This window comes from Oncorhynchus nerka, linkage group LG10 (assembly GCF_034236695.1).
Source record: "Oncorhynchus nerka isolate Pitt River linkage group LG10, Oner_Uvic_2.0, whole genome shotgun sequence".
Taxonomy (NCBI): domain Eukaryota; kingdom Metazoa; phylum Chordata; class Actinopteri; order Salmoniformes; family Salmonidae; genus Oncorhynchus; species Oncorhynchus nerka.
In genome coordinates this window covers 62,750,541-62,773,945 of record NC_088405.1, presented here as the reverse complement: position 1 = coordinate 62,773,945, position 23,405 = coordinate 62,750,541, and the positions used below count along the sequence as shown (strand labels likewise).

Below are 23,405 nucleotides of genomic sequence, written 5' to 3'. Positions count from 1 at the left end.
TCTATTCACTCTCCCTATCTGACACCATGTAGAGAGAGCTATCACTCTTATACATCTCTATTCACTCTCCTATCTGACACCATGTAGAGAGCTATCACTCTTATACATCTCTATTCACTCTCCCTATCTGACACCATGTAGAGAGCTTATCACTCTTATACATCTTATTCACTCTCCCTATCTGACACCATGTAGAGAGCTATCACTCTTATACATCTCTATTCACTCTCCCTATCTGACACCATGTAGAAAGCTATCACTCTTATACATCTCTATTCACTCTCCTATCTGACACCATGTAGAGAGCTATCACTCTTATACATCTCTATTCACTCTCCCTATCTGACACCATGTAGAGAGCTATCACTCTTATACATCTCATCTATTCACTCTCCCTATCTGACACCATGTAGAGAGCTATCACTCTTATACATCTCTATTCACTCTCCCTATCTGACACCATGTAGAGAGCTATCACTCTTATACATCTCCATCCACTCTCCCTATCTGACACCATGTAGAGAGCTATCACTCTTATACATCTCCATTCACTCTCCCTATCTGACACCATGTAGAAAGCTATCACTCTTATACATCTCCATTCACTATCCCTAACTGACACTATGTAGAGAGCTATCACTCTTATACATCTCTATGCACTCTCACTATCTGACACCATGTAGAGAGCTATCACTCTTATACATCTCTATTCACTCTCCCTATCTGACACCATGTAGAGAGCTACACTCTTATACATATATATTCACTCTCCCAATCTGACACCATGTAGAGAGCTATCACTCTTATACATCTTTATTCACTCTCCCTATCTGACACCATGTAGAGAGCTATCACTCTTATACATCTCCATTCACTCTCCCTATCTGACACCATGTAGAGAGCTATCACTCTTATACATCTCTATTCACTCTCCCTATCTGACACCATGTAGAGAGCTATCACTCTTATACATCTCTATTCACTCTCCCTATCTGACACCATGTAGAGAGCTATCACTCTTATACATCTCTATTCACTCTCCCTATCTGACACCATGTAGAGAGCTATCACTCTTATACATCTCTATTCACTCTCCCTATCTGACACCATGTAGAGAGCTATCACTCTTATACATCTCTATTCACTCTCCCTATCTGACACCATGTAGAGAGCTATCACTCTTATACATCTCTATTCACTCTCCCTATCTGACACCATGTAGAGAGCTATCACTCTTATACATCTCTATTCACTCTCCCTATCTGACACCATGTAGAGAGCTATCACTCTTATACATCTCTATTCACTCTCCCTATCTGACACCATGTAGAGAGCTATCACTCTTATACATCTCTATTCACTCTCCCTATCTGACACCATGTAGAGAGCTTATCACTCTTATACATCTCCATTCACTCTCCCTATCTGACACCATGTAGAGAGCTATCATCTCTTATACATCTCTATTCATTCACTCTCCCTATCTGACACCATGTAGAGAGCTATCACTCTTATACATCTCTATTCACTCTCCCTATCTGACACCATGTAGAGAGAGCTATCACTCTTATACATCTCTATTCACTCTCCCTATCTGACACCATGTAGAGAGCTATCACTCTTATACATCTCTATTCACTCTCCCTATCTGACACCATGTAGAGAGCTATCACTCTTATACATCTCTATTCACTCTCCCTATCTGACACCATGTAGAGAGCTATCACTCTTATACATCTCTATTCACTCTCCTATCTGACACCATGTAGAGAGCTATCACTCTTATACATCTCTATTCACTCTCCCTATCTGACACCATGTAGAGAGCTATCACTCTTATACATCTCCATTCACTCTCCCTATCTGACACCATGTAGAGAGCTATCACTCTTATACATCTCTATTCACTCTCCCTATCTGACACCATGTAGAGAGCTATCACTCTTATACATCTCTATTCACTCTCCTATCTGACACCATGTAGAGAGCTATCACATCTTATACATCTCTATTCACTCTCCCTATCTGACACCATGTAGAGAGCTATCACTCTTATACATCTCTATTCACTCTCCCTATCTGACACCATGTAGAGAGCTATCACTCTTATACATCTCTATTCACTCTCCCTATCTGACACCATGTAGAGAGCTATCACTCTTATACATCTCTATTCACTCTCCCTATCTGACACCATGTAGAGAGCTATCACTCTTATACATCTCTATTCACTCTCCCTATCTGACACCATGTAGAGAGCTATCACTCTTATACATCTCTATTCACTCTCCCTATCTGACACCATGTAGAGAGCTATCACTCTTATACATCTCTATTCACTCTCCCTATCTGACACCATGTAGAGAGAGCTATCACTCTTATACATCTCTATTCACTCTCCCTATCTGACACCATGTAGAGAGCTATCACTCTTATACATCTCTATTCACTCTCCCTATCTGACACCATGTAGAGAGCTCTCACTCTTATACATCTCCATTCACTCTCCCTATCTGACACCATGTAGAAAGCTATCACTCTTATACATCTCCATTCACTATCCCTAACTGACACTATGTAGAGAGCTATCACTCTTATACATCTCTATTCACTCTCACTATCTGACACCATGTAGAGAGCTATCACTCTTATACATCTCTATTCACTCTCCCTATCTGACACCATGTAGAGAGCTATCACTCTTATACATATATATTCACTCTCCCAATCTGACACCATGTAGAGAGCTATCACTCTTATACATCTTTATTCACTCTCCCTATCTGACACCATGTAGAGAGCTATCACTCTTATACATCTCCATTCACTCTCCCTATCTGACACCATGTAGAGAGAGCTATCACTCTTATACATCTCTATTCACTCTCCCTATCTGACACCATGTAGAGAGAGCTATCACTCGTATACATCTCTATTCACTCTCCCTATCTGACACCATGTAGAGAGCTATCACTCTTATACATCTCTATTCACTCTCCCTATCTGACACCATGTAGAGAGCTATCACTCTTATACATCTCTATTCACTCTCCCTATCTGACACCATGTAGAGAGCTATCACTCTTATACATCTCTATTCACTCTCCCTATCTGACACCATGTAGAGAGCTATCACTCTTATACATCTCTATTCACTCTCCCTATCTGACACCATGTAGAGAGCTATCACTCTTATACATCTCTATTCACTCTCCCTCTCTGGCACCATGTAGAAAGCTATCACTCTTATACATCTCTATTCACTCTCCCTATCTGACACCATGTAGAGAGCTGTCACTCTTATACATCTCTATTCACTCTCCCTATCTGACACCATGTAGAGAGAGCTATCACTGTTATACATCTCCGTTCACTCTCCCTATCTGACACCATGTAGAGAGCTATCACTCTTATACATCTCTATTCACTCTCCCTATCTGACACCATGTAGAGAGAGCTATCACTCTTATACATCTCTATTCACTCTCCCTATCTGACACCATGTAGAGAGCTATCACTCTTATACATCTCTATTCACTCTCCCTATCTGACACCATGTAGAGAGCTCTCACTCTTATACATTTCCATTCACTCTCCCTATCTGACACCATGTAGAAAGCTATCACTCTTATACATCTCCATTCACTATCCCTAACTGACACTATGTAGAGAGCTATCACTCTTATACATCTCTATGCACTCTCACTATCTGACACCATGTAGAGAGCTATCACTCTTATACATCTCTATTCACTCTCCCTATCTGACACCATGTAGAGAGCTATCACTCTTATACATATATATTCACTCTCCCAATCTGACACCATGTAGAGAGCTATCACTCTTATACATCTTTATTCACTCTCCCTATCTGACACCATGTAGAGAGCTATCACTCTTATACATCTCCATTCACTCTCCCTATCTGACACCATGTAGAGAGCTATCACTCTTATACATCTCTATTCACTCTCCCTATCTGACACCATGTAGAGAGCTATCACTCTTATACATCTCTATTCACTCTCCCTATCTGACACCATGTAGAGAGCTATCACTCTTATACATCTCTATTCACTCTCCCTATCTGACACCATGTAGAGAGCTATCACTCTTATACATCTCTATTCATTCATCTGACTCCCTTATACATCTCTATTCACCATGACACCATGAGAGAGAGCTATCACTCTTATACATCTCTATTCACTCTCCCTATCTGACACCATGTAGAGAGCTATCACTCTTATACATCTCTATTCACTCTCCCTATCTGACACCATGTAGAGAGCTATCACTCTTATACATCTCTATTCACTCTCCCTATCTGACACCATGTAGAGAGCTATCACTCTTATACATCTCCATTCACTCTCCTATCTGACACCATGTAGAGAGCTATCACTCTTATACATCTCTATTCACTCTCCCTATCTGACACCATGTAGAGAGAGCTATCACTCTTATACATCTCTATTCACTCTCCCTATCTGACACCATGTAGAGAGCTATCACTCTTATACATCTCTATTCACTCTCCCTATCTGACACCATGTAGAGAGCTATCACTCTTATACATCTCTATTCACTCTCCCTATCTGACACCATGTAGAGAGCTATCACTCTTATACATCTCTATTCACTCTCCTATCTGACACCATGTAGAGAGCTATCACTCTTATACATCTCTATTCACTCTCCCTATCTGACACCATGTAGAGAGCTAGCACTCTTATCATCTCTATTCATACATCTCACATACATCACTCTCCCTATCTGACACCATGTAGAGAGAGCAATCACTCTTATACATCTCCATCCACTCTCCCTATCTGACACCATGTAGAGAGCTATCACTCTTATACATCTCCATTCACTCTCCCTATCTGACACCATGTAGAGAGCTATCACTCTTATACATCTCTATTCACTCTCCCTATCTGACACCATGTAGAGAGCTATCACTCTTATACATCTCTATTCACTCTCCATCTCTGACACCATGTAGAGAGCTATCACTCTTATACATCTCTATTCACTCTCCCTATCTGACACCATGTAGAGAGCTATCACTCTTATACATCTCTATTCACTCTCCCTATCTGACACCATGTAGAGAGCTATCACTCTTATACATCTCTATTCACTCTCCCTATCTGACACCATGTAGAGAGCTATCACTCTTATACATTTCCATTCACTCTCCCTATCTGACACCATGTAGAAAGCTATCACTCTTATACATCTCCATTCACTATCCCTAACTGACACTATGTAGAGAGCTATCACTCTTATACATATCTATGCACTATCACTATCTGACACCATGTAGAGAGCTATCACTCTTATACATCTCTATTCACTCTCCCTATCTGACACCATGTAGAGAGCTATCACTATTATACATATATATTCACTCTCCCAATCTGACACCATGTAGAGAGCTATCACTCTTATACATCTTTATTCACTCTCCCTATCTGACACCATGTAGAGAGCTATCACTCTTATACATCTCCATTCACTCTCCCTATCTGACACCATGTAGAGAGCTATCACTCTTATACATCTCTATTCACTCTCCCTATCTGACACCATGTAGAGAGCTATCACTCTCTCTATTCACTCTCCCTATCTGACACCATGTAGAGAGCTATCACTCTTATACATCTCCATTCACTCTCCCTATCTGACACCATGTAGAGAGCTATCACTCTTATACATCTCTATTCACTCTCCCTATCTGACACCATGTAGAGAGCTATCACTCTTATACATCTCTATTCACTCTCCCTATCTGACACCATGTAGAGAGCTATCACTCTTATACATCTCTATTCACTCTCCCTATCTGACACCATGTAGAGAGAGCTATCACTCTTATACATCTCCATTCACTCTCCCTATCTGACACCATGTAGAGAGCTATCACTCTTATACATCTCTATTCACTCTCCCTATCTGACACCATGTAGAGAGCTATCACTCTTATACATCTCCATTCACTCTCCCTATCTGACACCATGTAGAGAGAGCTATCACTCTTATACATCTCTATTCACTCTCCCTATCTGACACCATGTAGAGAGAGCTATCACTCTTATACATCTCTATTCACTCTCCCTATCTGACACCATGTAGAGAGCTATCACTCTTATACATCTCCATTCACTCTCCCTATCTGACACCATGTAGAGAGCTATCACTCTTATACATCTCTATTCACTCTCACTATCTGACACCATGTAGAGAGAGCTATCACTCTTATACATCTCTATTCACTCTCCCTATCTGACACCATGTAGAGAGCTATCACTCTTATACATCTCTATTCACTCTCCCTATCTGACACCATGTAGAGAGAGCAATCACTCTTATACATCTCCATCCACTCTCCCTATCTGACACCATGTAGAGAGCTATCACTCTTATACATCTCCATTCACTCTCCCTATCTGACACCATGTAGAAAGCTATCACTCTTATACATCTCCATTCACTCTCCCTAACTGACACTATGTAGAGAGCTATCACTCTTATACATCTCTATGCACTCTCCCTATCTGACACCATGTAGAGAGCTATCACTCTTATACATCTCTATTCACTCTCCATCTCTGACACCATGTAGAGAGCTATCACTCTTATACATCTCTATTCACTCTCCCTATCTGACACCATGTAGAGAGCTATCACTCTTATACATCTCTATTCACTCTCCCTATCTGACACCATGTAGAGAGAGATATCACTCTTATACATCTCCATTCACTCTCCCTATCTGACACCATGTAGAGAGCTCTCACTCTTATACATCTCCATTCACTCTCCCTATCTGACACCATGTAGAGAGAGCTATCACTCTTATACATCTCCATTCACTCTCCCTATCTGACAAGATGTAGAGAGAGCTATCACTCTTATACATCTCCATTCACTCTCCCTATCTGACACCATGTATGCCCTAAGTACCCTCATGTTCCCTCTCTTCACCATCTCTTCCATCTCCCTTTCTTTCTCTCCCGGTCTTATCCAACCTAACCTTTCCTGTTCCCAACCTCCTTTTCTCTGTCCCTGGCCTTTCTTCCTAACATCATGCTGAACAGCTTAGTCGGCACTCAAGCTGAACACAGTATAAACAAATCCTTGGCAGGAGAGGGAAGGGTAATACTCCTCCACTGAATCCCTCCTCTCACTCCTGTTGTCCCTCTTCCTGCCTCACTGTCAGTTAGAAAATAATCTGTGTGCTGGCAGTCAGTGTTAGTGTGCCCTGTCAGAAAGACTTAGTATCAGCAGTTAAAGAATCCAGCCAGCCGATACCTCTCCCTCCCTCCCTCCCACCATACTAGTCTGATTTTCATTTTTTTGTAATAGTCTTTCCCTATCACATACCTATATCTCCAGGAGTGTGGAGAAAGGGCCCCGCCAAAGATCCTAGAGTTCTCCTGTAATGACCAACCGGCTGCAGCAGGGTTAGATGGCAAAGAGAGTTGGATTTCATTTAAACTAGGCCTCATCCAATTAAATTGTTTTACTCACATGCGCCGAATAGACCTTACAGTGAAATGCTTACTTACGAGCCCCTTAATAGTGCAGTTTCAGAAATTATGGATAAGAGAAAAGTATGTTACTACGCTGCATATTAGTTCTGCACTTTCTCATCCGACTGTACAAATCATATTGAGAGTAGCCTACAGCAACTGTCCTAACCTCAATGTATAAACCGGTATATAAATAAACCACAAAATCCCGGTCTAACTATACTGAAAAATATAAAACGTGACATGCAACAATTTCAAAGATTTCACTGAGTTCATAAGGAAATCTATCAATTGAAATATCATTAGGCCCTAATCTATGGATTTCATATGTCTGGGCAGAGGCCCAGCCAATCAGAATGAGTTTTTCCCCACAAAAGGGCATTATTACGGACAGAAATTCTGTCCAGGTGGCTTGTTGCAGACGATCCCACAGGTAAAACCAGATGAGGTCCTGGGCTGGCATGGTTACGTGGTCTGACTGCCAAATTCTTTAAAAATAGCATTGGAGGCAGCTTATGGTATAGAAATGATTAAATTCTGGCAACAGCGCTGCTGGACATTCCTGCAGTCAGCATGACAGTTGCACACGCCCTCAAAACTTGACATGTCATTGTGTTGTGATAAAACTGCACATTTTAAAGTGGCCATGTCTCCAGCATGAGGTGCACCTGTGTAATGATCATTGTTTAATCAGCTTCTTTATATGCCACACCTGTTAGGTGGATGGATTATCTTGGTAATTAAGGAATGCTAACAGTGCTGTGAACATGTGCACAAAATGACAAATAAGCTTTGAAAATGTAAAATTTCTGGAAGCCTTTATTTCAGCTCATGAAACATTGGACCAAAACTTCAATGTTGAGTTTATATTTTTCATGACATCGTGCAGTATAGATCTTTGGTATCAATGCATTGTAAAGAATGAGAAGCATTTTTCAAATTAAACTGAACTTTATTTCAGAATCAACATACAAGAATTACAGAGCTCTTGAAAGGTGGCCTAACATCTTCATTATTGACAGAATCTTTCCCAGTACAAACCCAACATTTAGACTTACTACCTAGTGCCGTTTTAAAAGCAGAATCTAAATGAAATGTCTGTTTCCTTCTTATGTAGCCATGTCTAGTCGACACAGTCAATAAAACATGATTTTACAGACTTTGGTCACTAGGTTTGAGTGTAGGAGTATGTTTTATAGTCCCTGTTTTAGTCCAGTTTGGTCTTACATTTATTTTTTTGAGTCTCTCCTGTTTTAGTTAGAGCTTCTGTCTTCAGTGACTAGCCCAGAGAGGGAGGAATGTACTGAGGTGTGGGGTGACAGGGCATTGTCATGGTTTTAGGGGTTGTTGTTTAGGATCTGCCTGGGTCGCCCATACCCTGTCATGCCAGCCTGAGACGCCCCCTTATTGGTGCCCATCTGCAGGCCGATGACGCTCTTGCCTTCATTCAGCTGGTCCTCTGAGAAATCACGTCTGTTCTCCATCGATTTCCTGCAGACAGAAACCGTCATGTACACCACACTACATTTATAGTCACTGTTCATGTAAGCAAACATTTCCCTTTGAGATCAGTTTAATGACAGGACAAGGAGGTTCTGACTCACTTATGGAACCAGTTGGGGTCGCCACGGTAAGTCCCATCGTCCCTGGTGACAGCCAGGTTTCCCAGGGCCATCAGGGTCCTCTGGACAGCAGCCAGGTCTTTCCCTGCAGGCATGAATACACAGTAGACATTAATACACTTTAGTAAGAGGGAATGCAACTACTGTGCAGCATATTCTATAAAACATTGAATGTAGCTCCTTTAGACATGGTGAATAAGCAGCAATAGTATTTTAAATGCTCTGTAGAGCAGCTAGTTGAACTGAGGATAGATGATTATGTGTATTTGGTGTAATGTGGGAGGGTACAGCTGACGGCAGCTGGCTGGATGTACATACCCTCCCAGAGGTCGACTGTCTGGAACATGTCGGTCTTGGTGATGCCGTACTTCTCAGCCGCGTTGAGGAACTGGGAGATCTGCTCCATCTGTTTGAAGGCCATGCCTGAGCTCTGGATCTTCCTGATGGGCTTGTTCCCACTGGACAGGCTGTTGATCAGCTCACACAGCACCTGGAGAGGGGGAAGACAGGGAGAGGGTATTCACTACCTGTGCAAGAATGGCAGACAAATTCAAGCAGACAGCAACCGCCACCCCCCCTCCCACAAGGTATGAGAAAGAGGCACTCACACAGCCGTCCTTGAGCCAGTTCTGCCAACCAGTCTTGCCTGCCTCGGGTTGGCCCACTCCGGCTCCACACTGGGCGATGATCCACTCGGTCAGCCTCTCCTCCAGATCCTGGTCATACTTCTTATCGATCTTACTCTGCACTTCACGGCTCAGACCATAGGAGGGACCTTTGTTTGCCATGACTGTTCCTGCAAGGAGAGAGATTGTTTCAGATAGGGCAGGCAAACATTGGTGCGTTCTCTTTGTTGTAGGTAGGATTGACAATTCCATACACTTGAATTCCATAGAAGCTAACATAAGGTAAAGACGAAGTATCTAAGAGTAAAAGAATTGGCCTTACTCTAACCCATAGTGGTAAGATTTATTAGGATCCCCATTAGTTGCTGCTTACTTCCTGGGGTCCAAACAATCACAACAGAACAACAGTCTACATAATATACATCATACAAGATATTACTCCTTAAACAGCTTTAAAGATTGAATAACTGTTCAAAGGTATCAAATTTCGACACAATAAGAATGTTCTTATCTAACTTGCCTAGTTAAATAAAGGTAAAATATATTTTTTAAAGCATTAAACATGCTTTCCAGAGCGAGGTAAAACCCTAATGCATCGGCAGCTTAAAACCATGGCTCACCTGGGTTACAATACAACCTAGTGAAAACAATTTGGGCACACCTATTTAAATGGCAGGTGACCTAATTACCAGGGATGAAATCAGCTGTGTCAGTTAGCCACATCATTACTGCTTAGCCATTATAAATAAAGAAATGATTAAACACATGACCACAATTTGCTGTAGAGGTTTGATATGGTGGACAAGTAAACGTGGAAGTGACTGACTGAATAAATACATACACAAAACACAACTTGATCTTAAATAAATAACTTGAATAAATACATATACTTTGCGTAAATATGATAAACCAGAAATGTCTGTAGGTGAGGAGCAACTTCCTCACATAGAGAATTCCATGAATACTGTGATAGGTTGTATATATGTGTAACAGTGGCAGTGTAACTATTTTTGGTTTTGTCTTGGCTCAACAGGGACACTTAATAGATGGAACAGGACTCACATTCATGTCCCTGGCCTGCCGACACCCTCAAAACTGTCCCTGAGCCAAAACAAATAGGTCCGTAATCAGAGTCTGATGATCTCTTTCTCTGTCTGTGTGTGTGTATGTGTGCAGATATATTTGTCAGGCCCTCTGATCTGATCTGGAGTGCAGAACTTATAACAGAGACCCTAAATGCCTACCAACTTGAAGACTAATATGCTAGGGGGGCACATAGTAGTGGGGTCTCCAGAGTGGCGCAGCAGTCTAAGGCACTGCATCTCAGTGCTAGAGGCGTCACCACTGACTCTGGTTCGATCCTGGGCTGTATCTCAACCGGCCGTGATCGGGAGTCCTATAGAGCGGCACACAATTGGCCCAGCGTCGTCTGAGTTAGGGGAGGGTTTGGCTGGGTTAGGCCGTCATTGTGAATAAGGATTTGTTCTTAACTGATTTTACCTGGTTAAATTTAAAAAATAAACATGGCCATAGTACAGACCACAAGATGGAGACTTCAAATCTATACCTAATTCTTGGACTGTAGAATCGAAAAGTCTCAGCTCCTGTGATGGTATCTTGAATCATTACTATCACTGAACATCTCAGAGCTGAGGGTCAAAGGTTAATGTCATCTCTCTGTGAGCCTGCTGCTCTCATAGGCTCCTAGCTGCTTCCTGTCCTCCCCGGCCACACCCTGCTGTCTACATCCTGTTTGGCTTAGTCCTCCCAGCTGGCTCTCCTCTGTCACTTCCTTCCTTTCTCACTGGGGTAGTTTTTACAGTTAACCTTCATAGACATACTCACTCTGATATGTGTATTGATTCTTCTGCGTATTAGTGCCCAACAAAGGACACTGTGGCAAACGGCAAACCCTCTGCCCCAGTCAATACTATGCAACGTCTGTAAATGCACAGAGTATAATGCTAGCTAGATGAGATTGTTAGGCTAAATGTCTACATCCGAAATGACCTTATGATCTTACTGTATGTCTCAAAGTGAGGCATACTGAACATCCCCTCTGAACAGGACATTGTTCAAAGGATGACTCATGTTGCTGCATGGTGAGTAAAACATATGAGATATTAGTAAGAGAAATTATCACAAGCAGCTAGAATTAACAGCAACATCCTCCCCTCTCCTCTTCACTTGCCTCTAAAGTAAACATTCAGGTATCAGTTATCAAACCACATTGATTCATGCTATCACAATAGTATTCAATCAGGTCTTGTGGCTGTATAGCAGTGGAGGCTGCTAAGAGGGGGACGGTTCATAAGAATGGCTAGAATGGATCAAACGGAATGGCGAACACATACAATATAAACCACGTGTTTGATACCATTCCACTCATTCCGCTCCAGCCATTACCACAAGCACGTCCTCCCCAATTAAGGTGCCACCAACCCCCTGTGCTGTATAGGGGTATCAACATGCAAAAGAAAAGGACAAGCAATTTAATAATGGCTTAATACTGTGTTTGGAAAGGAGGTGGAGGCACTGCTTGAGTGCATATGTCAATGTCAGTGTGTGTGTGTAGGAGCATAGTTGTATTTGAAGACAGGCCCAATATGACACTGTAGCATGCAGGTACACGTCTGTTCTTTCACAGAGCTTGTAAGTGATGTCTGAAATGGCACTGGCAAACCAGACTACAGTGAAACTGGAGAGCACATTCTCTTCCTTAAGCACCTCAATGCTCTGCTTCCTGTTTTTGTGCAGAGTGAGAGAAACATCTGTGAGAGATCCTCTATGATCTCTCTGGCCTTAGCAACGACACACACACACACACACACACACACACACACACACACACACACACACACACACACACACACACACACACACACACACACACACACACACAAACAAACACAAAGATTGATTGTGTCTAAAATAGAATCCAAGACAGAATTTCAGATTGGCCATGCTTGCATTTTATTTGTGCAATCCATTGTGTTAATAATTCTGTTTTGGCCGGGCCACAACTATCTTGATTCTTTCACAAGAGGTTTGTAAGTGTTTCTCAATATGAGTGGTTGCATGCACTACCGTACTCTTTGTGACAGTTGTTAGCATTTATTGATGTTGGTCAGCTCTAACACAGAGAAAGCATTACTTCCTAATCCTAATTCACTAGCTGTCATCCAGTAGCTAATGACTCCCAGACCAGAGCAATAAGAGCTAATAGCTAATAGTTCCATGTCAGTGTCTCTCCACACCCAGAGAAAAGCAGAGCAGTGTAGGGTTATTACTAGATATGTTATATGGGATGTAGAGGAAGGTCCTGTTGTTCTCTTATCTGTCCGACTAGTTATGTCACAACCAGAGTTTGTAACAGGATGTGACACTCAAATTAGTATGATATGTTACGTTTGGTCTGGTTACGTAAGACGAAAGGTTACTTAAAGCTGTAATATGTAACTTTTGGGGCGATATGAGTTATAGATCTGTCATTCTCATTGAAAACAAGTCTAAGAAGTGGTAGATTGGTTCTATTCTAGTTTATTTTTGCATCTTTTACTTTTGGTTTTGTACACGAGCTTCAAACAGCTGAAAATACAATATTTATGTATATACATTTTTCTAAACATTTTCCATCCTAAACATTTGGATTAAGCAAAGGCTTTGAATTCTGGTCAAACAGATGGAAAAGTGATCTTAGAAAACATTTAGTATAATTTTTTAAAGGTATTAGAAATACATCTAAGCACAATAATGTTGATGTAAAGACTCCTGCAAACTAATACCAACAATTATATTTCGTTTTGCTGAATTTTTTGCCCTTCTGTAAGTTTAAAAAATATTGCCTAATGTCCTGTCATTCTGTTACCAAAAACCCAGATATATTTCAAATGTTTTCTAATTTCTCTCCCTCGTGATGGGGGAGGGTAATGAAATGAAACAGAATTAACAAGTATAGGTCGACCTACTAAATCATTAGTGTTTTGACTGATAACATTTGGTTTAAGATTTATGAAGTGATTAAAACACATCTTTCGGTTACCAAATCAAACATCAGTAACAGAATGACTGCAACTTAAATGGCTACAAGGGAAGTTCATTACTGTCCTCCCTTCCACTGGCGTACTGTTACGTTCAGCTCATAACTGTTTTCTGTCTCTTTCTGTCGTCTGGTGGTCAAAGCAAGAGTGTGAAAACAGTCTGGACAACCGCTCCCTCTTTCCTTTTCTGCAGTTAACATCACCTCTCCTGGCTCTTACTGACACCTTCCCATGAGCCCCCTCTCTTTCCATTTACTGTAACCAGCCCTCACTGTAACCAGCCCTCACTGTAACCAGCCCTCACTGTAATCACCCTCTCAGCACCGACCAACACCAGGTGTCCTTGGAAGTTGGAACGTAGTGCTAGTTCAAATCTGAACCAATCTGTTTCACAAGTTTGGACAGTACAGTACAGTAGAGCACACTAGAGTGCAGTATAATTGACTGTGTTGTAGTGTACTGTACTATTCTTTGCTGTGCTGCACTGTACTGTACTGTGCTGCACTGTGATGTCCAAACTTGTGAAACATAGATGTCTATGATTGGTACAGGTTGGATCTTGCTTGGGGGCGGAGCTCATTAGTATAATAGGCAGTGTGTAGAATAATACCCAAACATGCAACGGATTATTTGACATGTTTCTACCTTTGTGTACTTATTCAGCCACCTAAGCCATACTGTTCACTCTGCTACCGCCTAGCAAACAGTACCGGAGCATCGGCTTTCAGATCAACAGAGATAGCTTCTAACCCAAGCCATAAGAATGCTAAATAGACATACAACTGCTAAATGCAGTGGCTTCAGAAAGTATTCATACCCCTTGACTTATTCCACATTCTTGTGTTACAGCCTGAGTTCAAAATAGATTCAATATTTTTTTTCTCATTCATCTACACACAATATCCCCTAATGACAAAGTGGAAACCTGATGTAAACCAAATGTATTGAACATGAAATTCAGAAAGATCTAATTTACATACATATTCACACACCTGAGTCAATACTTTGAAGAGGCACTTTTGGCAGCTGTGAGTCTTTCTGGGTAAGTCTCTAAGAGCTTTCTACATCTGTATCTTTGTAGGGACTGGGTGTATTGATACACCATCCAAAGTGTCATTAATAACTTCACCATGCTTAAAAGGATATTCAATGTCTGTTTTTTTTATCCATCTACCAATAGGGGACCTTCTTTGTGAGGCATTGGAAAACATCCCTGGTCTTTGTGGTTGAATCTGTGTTTGAAATTCACTGCTTGACTGAGGGACCTTACAGATAATTGTATGTGTGGGACACAGAGATGAGGTAGTCATTCAACAATCATGTAAAACACTATTATTGCACATAGAGTCCATGCAACTTATTCTGTGACTTGTTAAGCAAATGTTACCTCCTGAGCTTATTAAGGCGTGCCATAACAAAGGGGTTGAATATTTATTGACTCGAGACCTTTCATCTTTTCCTTTTGAATGAATTTAAAACCATTTTCTAAAAACATAATTAAAAACATAAAAACACAATACTTTAACATTATTGCATGTAGGCCAGTGACAAAAACATCTCAATGTAATCTATTTTAAATTCATGCTGTAACACAACAAAATGTGGAAAAAGTCAAGGGATGTGAATACTTTAGGAAGGCACTGTAGTTAATTAAATGGTGACCCACTCACAAGACTGCACACTCACAAGACTATATATACACCCTATACAGTATACACACTCACTCACACACAAAAACCACACACATTCACATACTGTACACTACATACGGACAGACACGAATACCGACACATGCAAACACACACATACACACTTTCACACTCATCATATGCTGCTGCTGATCTGTTCTTTATTCTTACTCGTATTCTTATCTATCCTGATGCCTAGTCACGTTACCCTGCCTTTATGTACATATCTACCTCAAATACATTATTCATATCTATCCTAATGCCTAGTCACTTTACCCTGCCTTTATGTACATATCTACCTCAAATACATTATTCTTACATATCCTGATGCCTAGTCACGTTACCCTGCCTTTATGTACATATCTACCTCAAATACATTATTCTTACATATCCTGATGCCTAGTCACGTTACCCTGCCTTTATGTACATATCTACCTCAAATACATTATTCATATCTATCCTAATGCCTAGTCACTTTACCCTGCCTTTATGTACATATCTACCTCAAATACATTATTCATATCTATCCTAATGCCTAGTCACTTTACCCTGCCTTTATGTACATATCTACCTCAAATACATTATTCTTACATATCCTGATGCCTAGTCACGTTACCCTGCCTTTATGTACATATCTACCTCAAATACATTATTCATATCTATCCTAATGCCTAGTCACTTTACCCTGCCTTTATGTACATATCTACCTCAAATACATTATTCTTACATATCCTGATGCCTAGTCACGTTACCCTGCCTTTATGTACATATCTACCTCAAATACATTATTCATATCTATCCTAATGCCTAGTCACTTTACCCTGCCTTTATGTACATATCTACCTCAAATACATTATTCTTACATATCCTGATGCCTAGTCACGTTACCCTGCCTTTATGTACATATCTACCTCAAATACATTATTATTATCTATCCTAATGCCTAGTCACGTTACCCTGCCTTTATGTACATATCTACCTCAAATACATTATTATTATCTATCCTAATGCCTAGTCACATTACCCTGCCTTTATGTACATATCTACCTCAAATACCTTATTATTATCTATCCTGATGCCTAGTCACTTTACCCTGCCTTTATGTACATATCTACCTCAAATACATTATTCTTACATATCCTGATGCCTAGTCACGTTACCCTGCCTTTATGTACATATCTACCTCAAATACATTATTATTATCTATCCTAATGCCTAGTCACGTTACCCTGCCTTTATGTACATATCTACCTCAAATACATTATTATTATCTATCCTAATGCCTAGTCACATTACCCTGCCTTTATGTACATATCTACCTCAAATACCTTATTATTATCTATCCTGATGCCTAGTCACTTTACCCTGCCTTTATGTACATATCTACCTCAAATACCTTATTCTTATCTATCCTGATGCCTAGTCACTTTACCCTGCCTTTATGTACATATCTACTTCAAATACCTTATTCTTATCTATCCTGATGCCTAGTCACTTTACCCTGCCTTCATGTACATATCTACCTCAAATACCTTATTCTTATCTATCCTGATGCCTAGTCACATATCTAGCTCAAATACCTCGTACCCCTGCACATTGATCTGGTACTGGTACTCCCTGTATATAGCTTCAATCTTGTGTATTGTATTCCTCTTATTTATGTATTTTTTACTCTGCATCGCTGGGAAGGGCTCGTCATCGAGCATTTCACGGTACAGTCTGCACCCGTTGTGTTCGGCGCATGTGATAAATAACATTTGATTTGATGCAGGATACATCACCATGAAGACAATGACATTCATAATTATGCATTTCTGTATAGTACAGATCAGGGACCCATGATGTCATTCTGTTAACGGGTGTTTATCCACTTCACCTACAGTAGTTCAATAACCAGAATAGATTTTTTTTCTCAAATTCAAGGTGTCGTATCATAGCTGACACCCAATTCTGTCTGCAGACATCTTTGAATCTTAATTCAGAGTAGATATTTAACAGAGTTTTGGGAAAATGTGATGACATTTAAAAACTGAGGGAGATTTTTACCGTCACTCTGTTACCAAACTGTACATCCGCACTGTTCTTCGAGTAGATGTGTTTTCTGTGGAAATTGTTAAAAGTAGTCCTTTTGCATAGAGTTGTATGGTTTGTTTAACTTTGCAATCAATGGTTTTTGTTTGGCATACATTGAAAGGGAAAAGTCGGAGTCTCCACGTCATTCTCTTACCATGGAATTGCCCGACAACAACTCTTGTAAATATCATCATAAATACCCGATTCTGCTCTAACCAATCTGAAGGGCTGTTTCTCAATCTGATGATCTGCCTCAGAGCACTGTTGTAGCATGCCCAGAGAGGATCCGCCTTCAGCTCAGTACAGAGTAGTGATGGATCTGCCTCAGAGCACTGTTGTAGCATGCCCAGAGAGGATCCGCCTTCAGCTCAGTACAGAGTAGTGATGGATCTGCCTCAGAGCACTGTTGTAGCATGCCCAGAGAGGATCTGCCTTCAGCTCAGTACAGAGTAGTGATGGATCTGCCTCAGAGCACTGTTGTAGCATGCCCAGAGAGGATCCGCCTTCAGCTCAGTACAGAGTAGTGATGGATCTGCCTCAGAGCACTGTTGTAGCATGCCCAGAGAGGATCCGCCTTCAGCTCAGTACAGAGTAGTGATGGATCTGCCTCAGAGCACTGTTGTAGCATGTCCAGAGATGATCCGCCTTCAGCTCAGTACAGAGTAGTGATGGATCTGCCTCAGAGCACTGTTGTAGCATGCCCAGAGAGGATCCGCCTTCAGCTCAGTACAGAGTAGTGATGGATCTGCCTCAGAGCACTGTTGTAGCATGCCCAGAGAGGATCCGCCTTCAGCTCAGTACAGAGTAGTGATGGATCTGCCTCAGAGCACTGTTGTAGCATGCCCAGAGAGGATCCGCCTTCAGCTCAGTACAGAGTAGTGATGGATCTGCCTCAGAGCACTGTTGTAGCATGCCCAGAGAGGATCCGCCTTCAGCTCAGTACAGAGTAGTGATGGATCTGCCTCAGAGCACTGTTGTAGCATGCCCAGAGAGGATCCGCCTTCAGCTCAGTACAGAGTAGTGATGGATCTGCCTCAGAGCACTGTTGTAGCATGCCCAGAGAGGATCCGCCTTCAGCTCAGTACAGAGTAGTGATGGATCTGCCTCAGAGCACTGTTGTAGCATGCCCAGAGAGGATCCGCCTTCAGCTCAGTACAGAGTAGTGATGGATCTGCCTCAGAGCACTGTTGTAGCATGCCCAGAGAGGATCCGCCTTCAGCTCAGTACAGAGTAGTGATGGATCTGCCTCAGAGCACTGTTGTAGCATGCCCAGAGAGGATCCGCCTTCAGCTCAGTACAGAGTAGTGATGGATCTGCCTCAGAGCACTGTTGTAGCATGCCCAGAGAGGATCCGCCTTCAGCTCAGTACAGAGTAGTGATGGACATTCCGAGTATTTTCAGTGAGCCGGCTCATTTGTCTCCGTTCAAAAAGAGACGTTAATTTGCCTCCTAACCGGGTTTCGTTCAGTAGCACTTAAACGTGTACCTGAAACCATGAAAAAAACTGCAAATGTAAAGCCTACATAGATGCCTGCCATTATGTCAGGTCGTGACGTGAGTTCATATACATTTTTACCTGACCAAATTATTAGATGCCTGCCATTCGTTTTACACACTCCAAAAATGTGTTTGAACAAGAATGTGTTATCTGCAGATAATCGTTATCTGGACCTCAAAAAGCTGTAGTAACAGAATGCAAATCAGGGGGCAGACATTCAAAAACGTTTGTTTGCGATTGACGCATCACTAGTACAGGCACACATCATTGGCTGGATCAGGCCTTCTCAACATGGAGGCTCTTGATTGGCTGATGAGGACTGTTATGGGTTAATGGCAGGGGCAGTTAGATTACTACAGATACTCCTAACCTTCCCAAACCTCACTCAAACCTTATAGAAAGTTTCTAACAGGTTCTATAAACTGTGTGAAAAGCCTTGGGTTAAACCTGTGTGCTGCGTCAAAGAACCGGAATACATCCACGTGTGATTGAGAGTTCATAAATCTGTTTACTGCACTTTTCCCCAGGAAGGGAAAAGAGGAAGGAGAGGAGGATAGCAGCATAGTCTGCTATTGTATATGCATGGAGTGGGAGGAGGGGGGCAGGATAGAGCTGTTGGCTCCTGACAAGGCCCTCTGCTACAGGCTCAGACCAGGCTTCTCAAAACAACAGTCTGCCCTTACTCAGCCTGTAAAGCCATTTGTACCTCCTATTACCCAATATGTGCTCTGTGTCCTCATTCAAACATGGCTCAACCATTGCTGTTACAGGTGACTTTATTACAGGGATGTGAAACAGAGTGTGAAAGCTACTCGGGTCACTGCACAAAAGATCCATCATTCAATGTTTCCAAAGCAACTTGTAAATGTCATGTCACAGTGTTTTCAGGGAATACACTTAAACATCCCTCACATATAAGGTTTGACTCCCACACCACAGCTACACTAATCTAGTCTGGTACCGGCAGATAGACAGGGAATGAAGAGGAACCATGTATTACACAACACTCTCTGACCGCATGTTGAGATAGATAGCCATTTCTCCATCTCAAAGATACAGTACATACATCATGAGAAAGAAAGCCCCTATATCATTCCATTTGTCTTGCATGGAGCTGCCGGTTTTAAAAAGGGGTGTAGCTAGTGTGTGCAGCCAGGTCTCCCGTGATACAAGTCAGTATTCGACGTTGGGAGATGACGTGGAAACCGGCCACTCGGGGCAACTGTGAGCGTTGTTACCTTCAAGTAGATTTTGGTTTAGCTAGGGTGTTGTGGAAGGGGATGGTGGATGGGTGTCAGCATCTGCTTCTGATTCCAAAGGTTGGAAGTTTGAATCCGGTGTTTTGAGATTTTTGTTCTAAGCCTATCCCAAACCTTATAACGCTTACCTTAACCATTCGGAGTTAATGCCTAACCTTAATATTTCTGAGTTAATGCCTAAACTTAACCTTAAACACTTCGAAAACACTTTGGAACCTTAAAGACTTCGAGCTAGTTGAATGTGTGTGAGAGTGCTGAGAGCAAGACTTGATAAGAAGCAGGATCTGATGATGCAGGATCTGATAGTGAACAGGATCCATCTGATAGAGCCTCTCTGGGCAGAGTGAAGAGAGACTTGTACGCATGAACTGAGGATAATTCCATGGTAACAAATTGATGCTTACACGCACATTTTTCACTGTAAAATGTATGCCAAACAAAAACCAATGCTTGCAAAGTTAAACAAAACATACAACTGTATGCACAAAGGCCTCTTTTAACAATTTCCACTGAAAATTTTACAAAAACACATTTACTTGTAGAACAGATGCAAAGTTTGGTAACAGAATGACGGCACAAACAGCACAAACCTTCATTATTTTACCAAACTTTGCATCTGCATAAGTACTAAAAGTTAAATAAAAAGTGAAAAAAAAGTGAAAAATCTGAGTCACACCATCATTCTGTTATTGTGGAATTAATTAATGAATTAGATACATGCCATGCAGAGACGGCATGAGAGAGGGCAGGTTGTTTGTGAGTCAGGGAAGACCATCTTCCTCAGTGAATTTCATAAAAATAATCATATTGAAACATTTAAAAAGTTGTAATTTTTAGATAAAACTATGCTAAATATATTCACATCACCAAATAATGGATTAAAACAGCACTCTGTAGGGTAGCACCATAGTGTAGCCGGAGGACAGCTAGCTTCCGTCCTCCTCTGGGTACATTGACTTCAATACAAAACCTAGGAGGCTCATGGTTCTCACCCCTTCCATAGACTTACACAGAAATTATCAAGGGGATGTCCTCAAGGGGACATCCTCCAACCTATCAGAGCTCTTGCAGCATGAACTGACATGTTGTCCACCCGATCAAAGGATCAGAGAATGAATCTAGTAGTGAAAGCATAAGCTACAGCTAGCTAGCACTGCAGTGCATAACATGTGGTGAGTAGTCGACTCAAAGAGAGAGAAAGACAATAGTTGAACAGTTTTGAACAACTTAATGTCTTCAAAAATGAAGGAGAAGCAGAAAAAAATTAAGGAGACTTTCACTTACTTAGCTGACATATGCAGCTAGCTAGTTTATCCTACTCAAACACCCGGCTCAAACAGAGGGATGCTATGTTAGCTAAATGGCTATGACTATCCAACACGACATTGGGACTCTTCCAAGTCAAGGGAAACTTTTGGTTTTACTAGTTTATGGCCACCAGGCCCGCTGGTGTAACTGCTTACCGACTACTGCATGATTGTAGTAGGTTTACTAACTCATTAGTTCTATTAGCTATGTTGACTATGATTTTACTTTAGCTAATATGGTGACAACGATGAAGGCTGTGTGTAGCGGTTATGAGATGGTTTGTCTTGGAAAGGTTTTTTCACCTGGTCACATTCATTGAAGTCCACAGGTGAAGGGGAAAAGGTGAGAAGAGGAGCGCGGATAGATGTGAGAAGGAATACAACGTGGCTGCCATGAAAGTGATCTGTGCTTACATGTGATCAGGGGTGTATTCATTCCGCTGATTCTGTTGAAAAATGTTTCTAAATGGAAGCAAACTGAAAAAAAACTAGGATAAACATACCTGAAATTGTCCAATAGAAACTCTTGTTTGCAACTGTTGGACTAATGGCTAGATGCAGGCCAGAGTGTACAAGGCAGTATTGAATGTGTCAATGTCTGTCACCTCAAATTTTTCTCTCGACCTGTTGTATGTTTCATTCATAAGCTAGGTTGTAGCAACCTCGTGATGGAATTAGGGAAAGGTTTAGTATCATGTAGTACCCTAAAATAATCAATGGTACATTGAGCTGGGTGAATGGAATATGAATGACAGTCATCCAATATGCTGTAATAGAAATAAGGCCATACTCATTATTATTTTGAGTACGGCACCGACCGCCACTGGTGTGTGTGTGTGTGTTTAGAGGCTGAATATAAAAAGATGAAGGTGTACCCCATGTGAGTATGTCTACAGCCTTTTTGCCCTCTCTCTCATCCATGTAATCCTCAAATAGACTGTCCAATACTATAGCACGCTGTCAGTAGCAACTTATCAAGCATGCTAGAGAAAGTTCTAGACACCATTTTGACAATGTCTGATACACCAGGAAATGTAACAGTATGAATAAGAGACAAATGTGTTAAGAAGGAGCCAGGTATGTACTTACAGTGTTTAGTTGGGAGCAGCTTTAGTTGTTCAGATGCGTTCAGGTGGCTTCGGGCCTGTGGTTCTGTGAGCTGGTGTAAAATAGTTCCTCTCGTCTCCTTTACAACAGAGTACAGAGTCTGCTCTCAGGGAGTGCCGGCTTAAAAAGAACAAACACGTTTGTCTTAAATGACTTCACCACATTCAAGAGAAAAAGCGAGTGAGAGAGAAAGAGGGGAGGAGGGGACAGAAGGGGAGGAGGAAACCACAACCTTAAAAGGATATGGACTTTTTTTTCTCTAGATTTTTCTATGAGCTTCTAGTCCTCTTATTTCATTCTATGACACATCTTTTTTATTTTCTCTCTCTTTTCACCCCTGTAAGTGTACCTCCTTATTTGGGAGAAGGACGGGGAGTGAGAGGGCCGCTGCCAAAGGGGTTGGTTTGGTCAGCTTGAGGAATTCTCCAAATATCTCCATCTACCACTTTGTCTAGAGAACAGACGGAGGGAGGGAGAGAGGGAAGGAGGGATGAATGAGGAATAAAGTAGAGAGTACGGTGGTTTAGGGAGACCAGGGGGAGGGAGATGCTTTCAGTAATTAGAGAGCGTAAGGAAGGAGGCACTTCTAGGGGGAAGTTGACTTTATTGCCTCTATATTCATATTTTTTTTATTTGTGGTTTAT

The 23,405-nt window shown here is 41.5% G+C and overlaps 1 protein-coding gene across 1 annotated transcript; it reads right to left on the bottom strand.

Moving 5' to 3' along the window:
- Positions 1-8,342: 8,342 nt before the first annotated feature.
- LOC115126864 (transgelin-2-like) lies at positions 8,343-22,922 on the bottom strand. The gene is made up of 5 exons (XM_029656500.2): positions 22,744-22,922; positions 9,772-9,959; positions 9,482-9,653; positions 9,146-9,248; positions 8,343-9,032 (listed from the first exon to the last, which is right to left on the bottom strand). The coding sequence occupies exons 2-5, from the start codon at positions 9,949-9,951 to the stop codon at positions 8,879-8,881; spliced, it is 609 nt and encodes a 202-aa protein (XP_029512360.1). The 5' UTR covers positions 9,952-9,959; positions 22,744-22,922; the 3' UTR covers positions 8,343-8,878.
- Positions 22,923-23,405: the final 483 nt, after the last annotated feature.

Coding starts and splice junctions, on each gene's coding strand:
- LOC115126864 (XM_029656500.2), bottom strand. CDS start 9,951: ATGGCAAACAAAGGTCCCTCCTATGGTCTGAGCCGTGAAGTGCAGAGT. Junction 9,249..9,481: donor GACAGTCGACCTCTGGGAGG/GTATGTACATCC, acceptor TCATGCCTGCAG/GGAAAGACCTGGCTGCTGTC. Junction 9,033..9,145: donor GACCCCAACTGGTTCCATAA/GTGAGTCAGAAC, acceptor TTCTGTCTGCAG/GAAATCGATGGAGAACAGAC.